The 14,401-nt window shown below is 44.5% G+C and overlaps 1 protein-coding gene across 1 annotated transcript in view; it reads right to left on the reverse strand.

Moving 5' to 3' along the window:
- Nucleotides 1-14,401, reverse strand: part of CDH23 (cadherin related 23) — a 598,322-nt gene that overhangs the window by 8,042 nt on the left and 575,879 nt on the right. Inside the window, exons 61-71 of the mRNA XM_044420488.1 lie at nucleotides 12,912-13,022; nucleotides 11,435-11,564; nucleotides 9,466-9,729; nucleotides 8,671-8,832; nucleotides 7,196-7,452; nucleotides 6,946-7,043; nucleotides 5,966-6,086; nucleotides 5,443-5,522; nucleotides 1,633-1,673; nucleotides 879-962; nucleotides 579-639 (exon numbers count right to left, since the gene is read on the reverse strand). Of these exons, the coding sequence (XP_044276423.1) occupies nucleotides 579-639; nucleotides 879-962; nucleotides 1,633-1,673; nucleotides 5,443-5,522; nucleotides 5,966-6,086; nucleotides 6,946-7,043; nucleotides 7,196-7,452; nucleotides 8,671-8,832; nucleotides 9,466-9,729; nucleotides 11,435-11,564; nucleotides 12,912-13,022 (1,409 nt within the window). The remainder of the gene's footprint in view (nucleotides 1-578; nucleotides 640-878; nucleotides 963-1,632; nucleotides 1,674-5,442; nucleotides 5,523-5,965; nucleotides 6,087-6,945; nucleotides 7,044-7,195; nucleotides 7,453-8,670; nucleotides 8,833-9,465; nucleotides 9,730-11,434; nucleotides 11,565-12,911; nucleotides 13,023-14,401) is intronic.

The raw sequence follows: 14,401 nt of genomic DNA on the forward strand, positions 1-14,401 counted from the left end.
CCAGAAGGTGGTATTTGTGGGGTACTCCTCTGGCCCTTGGATTCTCCAGCATGGGATCCCCCCATGCTATATTACATCTACACAAAACTGCTGAGTGAGGTCATCCTGAGTTTTGGAGAGTGTTGTTGCCTGTAATTTATATTTTAAGGATACAAATAAAAGGCTGGGATATAAATCTGATTTTGCATAGGGTTGGACTTCTAGATGTTCCACATGAAGCACTAGGAGGATGGTAGGGAAAGGTGGAGGTTGAGAGGTGAAAGCACCAATGAGAACAGGATCCTACGAAGTTCCTGGCTATTCCTTTCTCCAGGCTAACTCTCTGAAAATATGGCTGAATCCTAAATTTGTGTTTTAAAATGGAACCTCTGATCCTACAACTACATTAATCCAGGGTAGTTTTTGTTCTCTGACCAGTAGCTTGGGCTTGGGCTTCCCACCACATCCTGCATGAAAGAGCCCTTCCAGCTCTTGGCCAGCCGCTTGAGATTGACCAAGGCTAAAATAAATAGGATGATAATGTGTCCAGGATAGGGTTAATTACTGATAGGTGTTTCTGAAATGAATGTGAAATTTACCCATCAAACGAATATTTGTTCGTGTTTGGCATATCCATGATGTCCATGAAACCTCGGTTACCTGTAGAGACAATGCGTGGAGTTTACTGACAGGCATTTACATAGCTGACTGTAGGCTCTGACATTTTTTTACTGGCCCTGTGGCCTGTGCCTTTAACAGCAGCCTGACACACAGAAATATAGCAGTGAAGCTTTCCCTGCCACTCATCAGCATGCCAAAGGAAGTTTCACCGCATAATCTCTGTCTGGTTGCTTCCACATTAGCAGTTTCATTTGGAATTGCATCCTTTGTTCACTCACTTTTTATGGAGAATCCAGATGGTGTTGTTGCCAACCTGTTGCTTTCCAGTGTTTTCTGTGTTGTCCACCCATCTTTTTTCAGACCTGATTTGTGGCAATTTTAAAAATTAAAACACAATTGCAGCACCAGTTTGCCCTAACTCTCAAAGTACTATTGAAGCTTTTGAGGACTACTGTGTCTTGAAATAAAAGTTCCTTCTTGCTGTTGCTGCCCCAGTATAGCTTCTTTTTATCGTAGCAACAGCTGAATATTAGGCAGTCAACCAAAATGGGAGGGCGGCTTTAATTATAAATTTCCACTGACTTCTTCCTCCCCTTTCCTTTCTTCTATAGTAAATTAGTAATTTTTTTTCAATAAGAAAGTGGGGGAAGAGAAAAGAAATAATTAATATCCCCTCCCCCTGCAACAGGGAAAAGTAACTGAACAGGAAAGAATCATGTTGGAGGAAGCAGCCAATTAAAAATGCAGGGGACCATTGCGTTTTTCTGACCATGCTGCCTACTCATTATAGAAGAAGCTCAGTGAACAAGCATTACATTGTGCTACTTGAAACCACTGCTTTAATTTCACTTCCAGCTGACTGTGGGAAAGCAATATTTCAGCAACACGACAAGCCAAAGGGTGGAAGCAACCTGTGTCAGGCTGCTGGCTTGATCAGCCAGTCTTATGAGTGACGTCTACCTTCACACATTGATCAATGGCCATTCCCACTACACCCCAAGCCAGAAAAAAGGGACTTTCAGTATCTCTCACCTGTGGAACCAGCTACAATCGCTTTCAATTTTCTTTTATGTCTGCAAAACAATTTAAAAGAAGTAAACAACTGGGAAAAGGAACATGAGGATCATATTGTGAAGTCTTTTGCAAGTGTAATGTGAATGATTGGAGCCCCTTAAAATTATCGCAGTGTTTTGCTTCCAGCCACAAAAAGGAAAGACTATTTTGCCTCTGTGTTCTCCCCAAAGCAGGACGGGGGATATCCGCATAGGAGATTAGATGAGGCTGGGGACTTAGAGGCACAGATTAGAGTCACTCCCTTTGAAGTCGAGGGGCTCCTCAGGGCATTGGACATCACAAAGGCGCCAGACCCTGATGGGTTACACCCGAGAGTACTTAGAGCAGGGGTCTCAAACTTGCGGCCCGCGGGCCACTTGCCGGGGCGGGGGGGGGGCACGGGGGAGGGGCCCTGCGGCCTTCAAAGCGCCGGTGGCACCCGGGCCGGCTTCCAGGAGCCCCACGGGATGAGCGGCCCACCACCACCGCTTGATGCGGCCCAGCCTCACCCAGACTCTACTTCCAGCGGCCCCCAGGTAAGTTGAGCTTGAGACCCCTGACTTAGAGAGTTGGCAGGGGTACTCTCACGCCCGCTGGCCTCCATTTTTGAGGCCTTGTGGAGAACGGGTGAAGTTCCAGAGGACTGGAGGGTGGCATCAGTGGTCCCAATTTTCAAAAAGGGTAGTAGAAGGGACATGGGGAATTACAGACCTGTTAGCCTTACGTCCATTGCAGGAAAAACAATGCAAAGGCTCATAATAGAGAGAGATCTAGTGATGCTAGATAGGGAAGGGAGGCTGACAGCCACACAACACGGCTTCCGCAAAGACAAACCTTGTGGAATTCTATGACAAGGTTTCGAGATGGCTAGATGGAGGGGATGCAGTGGATGTGGTATACGTGGATTTCAGCAAGGCCTTTGACAAAGTGCCCCATTGTATCATGGTGGAGAAATGAGGAGTTTTGGGATACACCAAAGCACTGTCTGGTGGATTGGGCATGGTTGACCAAAAGCAGAGGGTAACCATTAGTGGGGAATCATCGGGATGGCAGCCAGTGACAAGAGGGGTCCCCCCGGGCTCTCTCCTGGGGCCGATCCTGTTTAATCTTTTCATTAATGACATGGAAGAAGGGGTGAACAGTCTGCTGATCAAATTTGCAGACAACACTAAAACTGGAGCAGTGGCCACAACTGAGGAGCAGGTACTCCAGATCCAAAAGGATCTGGACAGACTATGGAAGTGGGCAGGAGACAACAGGATGGCATTCAATGTGGATAAGTGCAAGGTCTTGCACTTGGCGCATAGGAATAGGTGTCATAGGTACAGGCTAGGTGACAAGTGGCTGGAGAGCAGCACTTGCGAAAGGGACCTCAGGGTACTGGTTGACTGCAGGCTAAACATGAGTCAGCAGTGTGATGCGGTGGTCAAGAGGGCGAACGCCACCCTTGGTTGCATAGCCAGAAGTGTGGCTTCTAGATCGAGAGAGGTATTACTACCACTCTATGACTCTGGTGCGCCCGCAACTGGAGTATTGTGCTCAGTTTTGGGCCCCTCATTACAGAAAGGATATAGCCAGGTTGGAGTCAGTGCAGCGTAGGGCCACAAGGTTGGTGGCTGGTTTGCAGGGGATGCCGTATGAGGCGAGACTGAGGGAACTGGGTCTCTTCAGCCTGGAGAAGAGGAGACTCAGAGGGATCTGTTGGCGACATACAGGTATGTGAGGGGATGTCACATGGAGATGGGTAGAGACCTGTTCTCCCCTGCAGAGGAAGGCAGGACGTGCTCCAACAGAGCAAAGCTCAGGGAGCCAAGTTTCCATTTAGATGCCAGGAAGCACTTCCTGACAGTCAGGACCCCAAGGGTGTGGAATGGGCTTCCACGAGAGGTCGTTGAGGCCCCATCGGTGCGGGTGTTCAAGGATAGGCTGGACATGCACATGGTGGGCATGTCGTGAGCGGAGCCGGCTGGAGCCGGGCGTCAGACTAGATGGCCCAGGAGACCCCTTCTGACTCGCTCTGTTTCTCTGTTTCTATGTTTGCTAGCTTTGCTATTGACATACATTTTTAGCTGATAATGGGCTTTTATCCCCTGCAGGCATAGCAAGATTCAGACGCAATTCTCCCTAAATCATTGTTTTAGAAATGTGATGCTTTTATTGAATTCAGTTCTGTTGGATATAGGAAGTTATTCTGAGAAATCCATTTCTGAATTACACATTCTAGTCCCAACCTAGAATGGGTTATAAGCATGAGGAAACAAGAGTGTTGCCTTACTGCATCTCCCTCTGTGCAATTCAGCTTGCACCCTCTTGCACAAGCCTCCATCCTCCCCTGACAAGGCCAACTGGATCATGAACTGGAGTGCAGGCAACCGAGTGAGACACAATTGAAACTGGTCTTCCCCAGCCTGATGCTCTGCAGATGTTCTCAACTACAACTCCCATCATCCACAGCTTGTTTGTCCAGAGAACGTGCTGCTGGCATGAAAGGACTTGTAGTTCAACACATCTTCAGGTCACCAGGTTGGGGAAGGCTGCTTTAAAGCAGCAACCTATCTTAAAACACTAAAAGGGTGGGAGAGGCACCACTGTCTGGATGATCAAGCATGCCATGATGAACAAATAATGACTCAAGTTGGAGAACATAAGAAACCACACTCAGGAGTTGATGTGAGTTACTGAACCATAGGCTGCCATGTTTTCTGAACCCATTTGAGATTGCAAATCACGATGAACAACCCTGAAACAAAGTATGGATTCTCTCCAAGGGGTTGTTTGTGACCAACAAGCAACTGGGTGCCAACAATACGACAGCTCACACTTCAACGGCAACCCACACTGAACCCATGCTCAAGCCTTGAGGGTGGGTTATCATGTGGTCTGTGGACACACAGAGTGAGCATGCTGGTCGCAATCGCTCGCTCAAGTCTGCTTTGCTGAACAAAGCTCAGGATTTTATACAAAGTGGAAGCAAGGAACTGGCTGCTCTCTCGCTCTCAGCTGATGATCATAATCCTTCGATCCTCTGAACCAGGCCATTGTATGCGCCACTGGTCATCTCCCAGAGTGATCTATTCTTTGGGACGACAGAAGGAAATATACAGCCATTATTCTAAATCTCCAAATTAGGGCTTCTACCTGTAATGCACAACATTTGTTCTGACAAGTCAAAAAAAGTATGCCTTTATTGTGATGCTTGACCTGTTCTCTCCTTGTTGGCTGTTTTGCAACAGACAGAAGGTTGAACAGAATGTTGCCATGGAACTCCCTCCTCCATTCAGTTTGGGAGCAGGAAAAGGTGTGATGTTTTATGCCACATGAAACGCTACCTGTTCAAACAAGCTCTTCCTGGCTCAGAATTGAGCATCATGAATCTACTTTATTTTACGGTTCATCTTTATTGCTTCTTTTGTTCTGGAAAGTGGAAAGGTATCTGTCTTTAGATCTCTCCCTGCTTAGTCGCGAAGTCGTGTCCGACCCATTGTGACCCCATGGACAACATTCCTCCAGGCTCTCCTGTCCTCCACCATCCCCCGGAGTCCACCCAAGCCCTCACCTATCGTCCCCATCCAGCCACCTCAACCTCTGCCATCCCCTTCTCCTTTTGCCATCAATCGTTACCAGCATCAGGGTATGTCTTTAGATATGTAGTTTAAATTCTGATTTCAAATATTTTTATATGTTTCATATTTCATGGGTAAATCACATGGAGATTTTGCTCTGCTAAGCAGTATGCAAGTATTACAAATTGCTTGATCAAACATTGTGTAGGCCTTGAAGGTTACTCACGCTGTTCGGTAATACCAGTTCATGAGGATAAACAACATGGCTGCCAGGAAGAGGAGAATAGCCAGAATGATTATTGCCATCTAGAAATGACAAGAAACAAAACAGAACAAAAACAAGACAAACCATTACAGTAGGGATGGCATTTCTAGAAAATTGCTTGGCCACCAGTTTCTTTGGGAACAGTTTCTTTGAGTATGGAATATGAAGATCCAATTTGGTAGTTCCACATTACACTCTGAGGGTCACTGTGAGAGAATATGAACAGCAAATTCACCATTTGGTGGCTGATGCAATTAATCTATATGAAAATGCATTGCTGAACATTCTTTGTGTTGATATGGGTCCCCCTTTGAAAACCAAAAACTCAGATAAAGCAGAGTTCCATCATGACAGTTCTTTTTGACATGAGAAATCCTATCGTTTTAAGACCAATCCCAAAACACAAAGCCCCCCAAACAAAACAAGGCACTGAGGCTGGAGGTGCAGTACTCTTAGACACAAAGTATCTCCAACTTCATCTCACCTGCAGAGCTGACAGATCATCTGGAGCCCGGGCTGTGATAGCAGGTTGCACATCCAAGACATTGTAATTCCGGAAGAGATTCCTCAGCTGCTCCTTATTCTCATCAATCATCTGTATAACGCTGGGAAAAGGGTTGAACATTTATTTATTGACTCAACATTCTGAGGCTAAAAACCCACTTTAAAAGCCTGATATGAAAGATCAAGCTCCAGAGCTTCTGGAAGTAGAAACTCATTCATTCAATTATCTTGCATTAGAAGCACTGTAGGGCCAACCACCAGACATTCTTCTCATTTTCTTTTACTGCTGCAGCACTCTAAAATTGGGAGTGGGAGTCTTGTGGTGGTGGATCAACTTTGTTTAGAAGGTTGGGGCTTGTGCGACCTCTGCTGTGAGATGGCCCTTCCAAGGTCATTTCATTGGTGAATTCGTGGTTGAATGAATCTGAAGCAGCCAGTTTGATTAAACACATCTTTGCTATTGTGATCATCAGATCCTGCCGACGTCCACTATAAATGAAATAGGCTATGGGATCCAGTCAAAATAAGGACTAATGTCACATGCCTACTGACCACAGTGATCCAAAATCTAAAGAAATACTATCGTATGTGGCTAAGACTCCTTGTGCTTGTATTGGTGTGTAACGCAGGAGACACTGTTTAATCACTTATTCAAAAGTTATCCACAAATGGCATGCAGCGTGCTCAGTCCGGCATCCTATTCAGTGTGATTTGATCTGTTTTTTATGTGAGAAGTAGAACAGAACCAGCCTTCAGCTGGACATCAGGCAGACGTCTCCTCTTAACTGCTGAACCCCCCAAAAAAAGACTTCTTGGAAGAGACAGCTCTTCCTCTATAGCTGTTACGCAACAGGGTGAGTTGGGAAGCCCCAAGTTCAAACAAGTTCAAACGCCATCTCAGTCATGAATTCGAATCTAAACACACACACGCACACACACACACAAACTCTGCATCTTTACCGTTCTACATCCAGAATCCGATTGGTTTCCCGATTTACCACATGGATCAGCAATTCTGTTTGGGCAAAATTTACACGGCCCTTTTTGTCAACGTGAAACTATAGGAGAGAAAAAACAGAAGTCCTTTCTTTTATCCTACCCATAACATAACCCCTTTTGACATTTGCTGTGAGAAAGCGACTCCCAGGTGTGTTGTCCCAAAAGGCTGGGTCTGAAGAGGATGAGCCTGTGGTCCCGAGCCAAGAGTTACCTGCACATCATCCGTGTTGACGATGGCCCCTGTGATGTTGGACAGCAGGCTGATGAACTCCTCCTCAAACTGTCGGACTCTATCTGGGATCTCATTAATTATGATCTTTACCCGTTGATCATCCCGCAGGATGTAGATTCCCACAACTGCAGTGTCATTATGGCCAGCCAGATCTGAAGCCATGACATCCACCACGAAGTAGCCAGGGTTGTAGGCAGTGAAGAGGTCAAAGGTCCGAAGAATCCCATCTAGATTGCCTTTGAGAAAGACCAACAATGAACCAGATCCTGGCCTACATCATTGAATCAAACACCAATACTGAGACTATGCCACTTCGGACTGCAAGTGGGAGATTGTAGGTCTGATGTCTGAAATCTCTAAGCACTCAAAAACTAAACACAGCAGGTCAACAGACTCTAGCCTGGCCACCTCTCTGATATGTTAACAGCAGGAAGTGTTTTCAAAGAAGCATGCAGTCTCCTAGTTACAGTTTCAAGTGGTACAATCCAAATAGGTCTATCCCACCAGAGTACTCTGACAATATAGATTAGCCCTTAGCTTACTCACTTCCAGAACTAATTAGCTTGCTACCAGCCAAAGATCTGCCTAAGGAAGAATGAACTAGGCTTGCAGATAAATGCAGCAGAAAGAATAGTTTTATTCTATGTTGCTGTTACGATCAATCAACCAATCTTTATTATGTGGTCAAAGACCTGACAGAACTCATAAAAACATTTTTAAAAAATTAAAATAGTTAAATAAAATACATGGAGAATACTTGCAAACAAATAAGTATTATAAAAAAGAGGTAAGAATCCTCTTGCATGTTCTTTGTGCTGATAGAAAAAACTTGGCTGCTAATTCTGTGTTGACCTTATTCCTATCAACTAGGAACCAACTGAAGGTTCTACCTGGGAAAACGCTCATTATAGGGGTAAGGAATCTTGTATGCGCATCCCTGTAAAAATTTCACATGAAAAGGATATGTTTCAGAGTTTCAATTTCTATGTTATTACATAGTTTTCATACAGCACACATAAGAATGCCCATCTAAAACTGCCGATAATGGGCAGCTAAATCTGGCTCTTGAAGGGACTTGCCAATATTTTAGGAGGGTCAGATTTTCCAACTACCTAGCACTTTGGAGGAGAAGTTGTTCTCTCTTAACCTTCTCACTCAAACATCTATCAAAGTTCAATGTAACTTTCAGCAAAGAGATCCCCATATAGAAGGAAAGTGCATCGGCTGTATAGCTGCATTGTGCTTGCTCCTTGCTTGAGGAGGTTAAAGCAACCCTCTGAGGTCAAGCAAACCTGCAGATGTCAAGTTGAATGATTATGGACCCAGAAGCACGCCATGCCTTGCCTTCACTGGACAGGCTGAAAAGGGCTCTAGTCTACACATGTAATGCAAGGAAAGGCATACTGTGCTGGTTAACCAATACAGGTTCACACACATGCGGTTGCCATTCTCACCAATGCTGAAAATGTTGGCCACCTCTTCAGAATCATTCGAATGCTGCTTGATGTAGCGTATCCCCAGAATGCTGTACAGGACCAGGCTGTTGTTTCCCACGTCAGCATCCAGTGCAACAAGTTTGATCAGCTCAGAACCCACCTTCGCATCTGTTGCAACCCCTTCCAGGAGGTGCATGTGTTGACAGGAAAAGGAGAAGTAAAGTGCCAAAGGAAAAGACAAGAGACAGAGCAATAGAGACAGAAATAATTACTGGGAAATAACGCCTGAAGGGGTCAACACAGAGACAGAGCCCCCGCCTTCCACCATCCATGCCATAATTACAGCCCTATCACACTACCCTATCCCATGGGGCAAAGCAGCAACAGAGCAGTTTACCCACCAGTCCAAGAATTCACACACGACAAAACCTATTCTTCTGATAACTGGCTCTCATTTTTTTGCCCAGTTATACAATATACCAAACTGCATATAATTTATTTATTCATTTATGGTACTTCTACATACATACAAGTATTTCTGATTAGTCAAGCTCCCAGAACAGCTTACAGAATATAAATGTACATTCAAACATCTTAATATATATTGGTTAAGTGGGTGGAGACTGAGTATACCGTAAGTGCTCAAACTGCCATTCAGCACAGACTGTTTCTTTTGTACTTGGAACTTTACTGAAATCACGCAGCCCAGTGGCTAACATGCTTTATTCCATCTCTGCCAGGAATTCAAGAAAGTAACCTCCACAAGAACAGCCTCCTGACTGATCAGCCACACTCAGGTGGGGTCCTCCTTACCTGCCGTGTATTCTGACTTGGTGAACCTGGGAGGCTGGTCATTGATATCCTCCAGAAAGATCCGTACATCCTGCAGGGTCGTGTCAGTGCTGAGGTCCATGGCCTGCATCCTGGCTGCCCGGCGACCCTGGGGCGGTGTCCAGTTCCTATTGCTAGAGGCTTTGATGATAAGAGAGTAGAAAGCCTCTTTCTCTCGGTCCAAGTCCTGCAGCACCTGCAACATCCCTTCCCGACTCAGCTGGAAGTTGTTCTCTTTGTTACCCGCTAAAGAAAGACAGAAAACTAGTTAGCTTCTCCTCAAATCTGTTCCTTCCCAAAATGGGTTATCTATGATAGCAGGTCGATTAGAAAACAGAAATGGGCATAGAAACTCAAGTCAGGTTTCTTCTGGTCCTACCAGATGCAATGAAGGTGCTTATGGGGGGAAATGATCAGCTCACGGAGATCTGATTTTTCTAAGGGTGCCTCTAGACCAGGACCGAACAACCTGTGGCCTTCATAGCCATGTGCCATGGATGCTGCTGTTGGAAAACATGATGCCAACTAAACTCCCGCTCTGGAGGAGCTTATCAGCACACTCTTTAGAAATCATGTAGCTGGAATATAGCTATTAATGACAAATTAACATGTGAGATTAAAGTGAGAAAAGGGCATATAAAGAAAAAATATGTTTAATGATATTTGGCGTGCATTTATTATGTTTTTAAAAAGGAGAAAGGAGACGAGCCTTTGAAAGACTCATACAGTTTTGGGGAGGGGAAACCTCATTGAAATGTTTGAATGAGGTATATTATGATCATTATTTATAAAATATATCACTGGTCCTGGTGGTGGAGGGCACTGTAAAGGTAAGAATTATTTTGATTGTATGTTTAATTTTATAAATTTCTATTTTAGATGCAAGTTTTTTCCTTGGTTGTATTTTCGATTGGAAAATTATATATATATATATATATATATATATATATATATATATATATATAAATAAATAAAAAATCATATAGCTGATGGCAGCGGCTCCTATGTAATTCCAGAACATTGAAAAGCTTATAAATATAGCAGTGTCAGAGATTCATACAATCTGGTTTCCCCACTGCAATTTCTGCAGCCCAGAATGAAGGCAAGCGGACTGAGAGATTCCTACTGTGGCCTTCCTAGGCAACACGAGACAAGGGTTTATAAAATGCAGGGCAAAGGGCTTGAATCATTCCTGGCATAATCCATCCCAGGCCATTAAAGAAAGGGGTTCTAGAAAAAGACCTAGACAAATCCACACACAGAAAGAATTAGTTCAGCCTTGAAATCTTTGTTGGAACCTCTGTGCAACACCTCATTGATATTTTAAGTTTTTTTTTAAAGAATGGAATAGCTTTAAAATGCCAGGAATCTGAATTCTTTTCTTTGAAAACAAAAGTCTCTCTGACATGGGGGTGGAGGAAAGAGAAATTAGGGAATCTATGTTGAATACGTTATGTGCATGTACTGTACGTATTTAGCTCCAGAAGAGGAAGAGCTTACTCTATAGCAGGAAAAAAATGTTTGTAGATCTTTCCTATACAGCCAATGAAAGCATCTGCCATATTATCATAATGCAGCACTGCTAGGGGGACGGTAAGAAGTGCTTAGAGTTGTTCCATACTATAAGCTGCTTTTACACATCCGAAGTTCTTTCGGTTACAATGATGGGGACTTGGGGGTTCCTACTGTTATAGGACAAAAAAAAAGGTTGGAAAAACTATTGGAAGCACAAGCTACTGGGTAACTCAAATGGTACATTGGATTGAACATTTAAATGGGAAGGATTATGCTAGACAAATTTCATCCCTACGTAACAACCCATAACAACATTTTAACACTGAACAGGTAGCACATCTGAGGTTAGGCGGGTGATGTGTCACTGAAGATGCTACTGGCATAAAACAGTACCGAAACCCTCAAAGGGAGGATGTGAAGAAGAAGCCACGCCCACCTGCAATGAAGTAGTAGACGATGGCATTGGCGCCCTCATCGGCATCCACTGCCCCGGTGATGTTCCCCACGACGGTCCCAGGGCGCGAGTGCTCAGCCACGGAAAGCACCTGGTAAGGCAGGCCCCCTCTCTGCAGACAAAATGGAGCAGTGATCGAGCGTGGCATCCCGCTGCAAGCCCATGGCGAGCAACTCTCTCCAGCACAGGGGAATCCTGCCCAGGCCAAGGGCCACTGCGGCTCCAGAGAAGCATGTTGGCGGCACGTGAAGTCAAAGCACCCACTGGACAAGGCAAACCCTCTCTCCCTCCCTCCTTCCCTCCCTCTCACACACCTAGATCCCATTAATTTATATCCCGTCCGTTTTCTTTCTCAATCGCTTTCCCTCATTTCCTCACCTCAGCTAAGTACATGTCCTTCCCTGCCACCACAGAAACCCAATGCCTAATCAGACCCCAGCTCAAATAATTTCTTCCTTCCAACACCAGCATTGCCCTTTTAATAACCACCTACAATACCCTCCGGTCTTTTTAAGAACCATTTCCCCTTCATGACAACCTCCTAGGTCAGTTCTTATTTCTTCCCCCTCCAGAAGAACTGGAGAACTCAGTCCAAATGGGACTGAAGGAGGGATGGCCTGAAGGGGAGAAAAGCCCACTCTACAAGGGCTGCCCAGCTGGGAGAGGTCCTAATGCAACTCACAAAGCAGTTGAAAGAAAGCTGCTATTGAGAAGTATCAAAATGTATTAAATAAAACAAACAAAACACAGCTTATCATTTTTCTTTTTTTCCCTGGGGCCCTTAATTATCCTTTTATTTCTGAAAGCAGTTTAATTAGTTTATGATTTATTTCAAGGCAGGGACCTTAAATTACAGCAACATAATTCTCCCTCCCCTATTAAACTTACAAAGAGTTAAACTCTGAGAGCCTCCTATATGGAATCATACATGCTCTGAACATAAAAGGACTCAGGGTAGGATTTGAGGATCAACATCTCCAGATGAAAAAACCTAGAGAGCAAGACCATCAGTACTTTGTTAGATACGTCTGTGATACAGATTACCAATAGCTTCACTTTATGGCATTGCTTTTACACTGAAAATATTCTTCTCAACTACGCCTCTGTAGCAAACTATTCTATCTTTCCCCAATTTTTTGTACTGAGCTCAGATCTCAGGGACAGGAGATCCCTCCCTTTTGTTTGAACAAGTCTCCATTACAGGAATTAAGCTTTTCCCTACAGTTAAAAGTAACAAATCAACATTGCTTTCTTAAAGCAAGCTTGTTCCTGAGTCCTCAGGATTCTGAGCTTGTGTGAGGTTGCAAATGTTCTACAAAGTGCATTCTGGGAGAGAGGAGCGTTGCTTTTGTGCGTATTTTGTGCATTGCTTTTAAAGGCGCCCTACTGATTGAACCTTGGGATCTGACATTCAGCAGCCCCACCCAAGTCCAGCAGGGGAAGAAATAGACCTGCTTACAGGCGGCCTCAGGAAGGAAGGTTCGTTGTCATCGATATCGTCCAGAGCCACCTGGAGGGACTGCATGGTCTCATAGGGCGGCTGGCCTTGATCGCACGCCACAATGATCAGCTAAGGGAAGAACAGAAAAAGACGGTCATGTACTTGGCCTGCCAGTGGTAAGAGCAGAGGCTCCAGAAGGAACCAATATTTCTGGGTTCTCCTTTCCCTGCCACCAGAAGCACAAAAGGAGAACCCCAACCCTGAGCCAGACATTCGAGTCAGAAAGGGGAAACAGTACACAGATGGACTGCATCAGCCGAAGAGCAGCTGCAAACGAGCAAAGCTGGCCAAGAAGACTGTTCAGTGTATCAGTTCTTTGTTGGGTTGCTGTGCGTGCGTTTATTCAGCAGTGGGGAAGGATGCAAAAGACGCCTTTTCTCCCGGCCATTCCTTGCTGCACCATGTAGCACTAGAGAGCTGTCTCAGACCTGAGGATTTAACAGCTCTGGTGACCGGGCTCAATTCCAGAGAGTGGAAAAACGTCTGTTTTCATACGAGGCACTAAATTCCAACTGAATTTACTATTACAAGGACGATAAAGGAGGAACTGCAGGCATAAAGACCTGCAACGAGCTGAAAAATGGACAACTCAGCACTATAAATGTTCAGTCTCCAAACCTTAAAGGTGAGTAACCAAACATCCCTCTCACTGGAGTTGAACTGATAAATGATGAAAATAAACCATGGGAAACACCTTTCTTAGGGAAAACACCGATCCAGAGCCACAACCAAAGACAGGCGGATGGCTCTGGGTATGCCTTCCCACTTACCTTACCTGTAATGAAAGATTATTCTGTTATTGTTTTGTTAATGGAGAAGTTAATTATATTGATTGATTATTTAAATGCCCTTGAATAGATAAGAGAAATCAAGATGGTTCATTTTTAAGCCTTTTGCCCTGTCATGAAAGTCTGAAGGTCAACAATTCTGGTCTTCCTTCAAATTTTCAGGGTTTCCTCCCACCCTGCAAAGTTGCACTGTGCCGTCATTATGAACATGAGTGACAATTCAGAGCTCCTGACAATGTTTACAAATGTAGAAGGGAAGAAGCTGGAAAGGAGGCAGCAATGGCTGTAATGGAAGATCTTGCAGCTGCAGAGGAAAGAGGAAAAAGCACCCTGCCGGAAAGGGTAGTAGGGGGTTAGATTTCAGAATGACATCATTCTGTCAATGATAGGGTTCAGGTTAGGGTATGAAAGAAGGAACGAAAAGTGGTAGGACAATTTGCTGCAAAATGTAGAATTATGAAAAAGCTGTCAGCCTGTAAGTGGAATCTGGAAACAGAATCCCTTTGCCTCTAAAGAACTTCAGTAATGACAATTGGCATATACAATGAATTATTTGCTAACCTGAGGTCCACCATGGTAATAATGGGACATGAAGCCTGATGCAGGTGGCAAGTTCCAAGAAGTTCAAAAAGATTTCCCTTTAACAAAACAAAAGGAAGT

Source organism: Varanus komodoensis, unplaced genomic scaffold, assembly GCF_004798865.1.
Source record: "Varanus komodoensis strain SLA01 unplaced genomic scaffold, ASM479886v1 scaffold11, whole genome shotgun sequence".
NCBI classification, from domain to species: domain Eukaryota; kingdom Metazoa; phylum Chordata; class Lepidosauria; order Squamata; family Varanidae; genus Varanus; species Varanus komodoensis.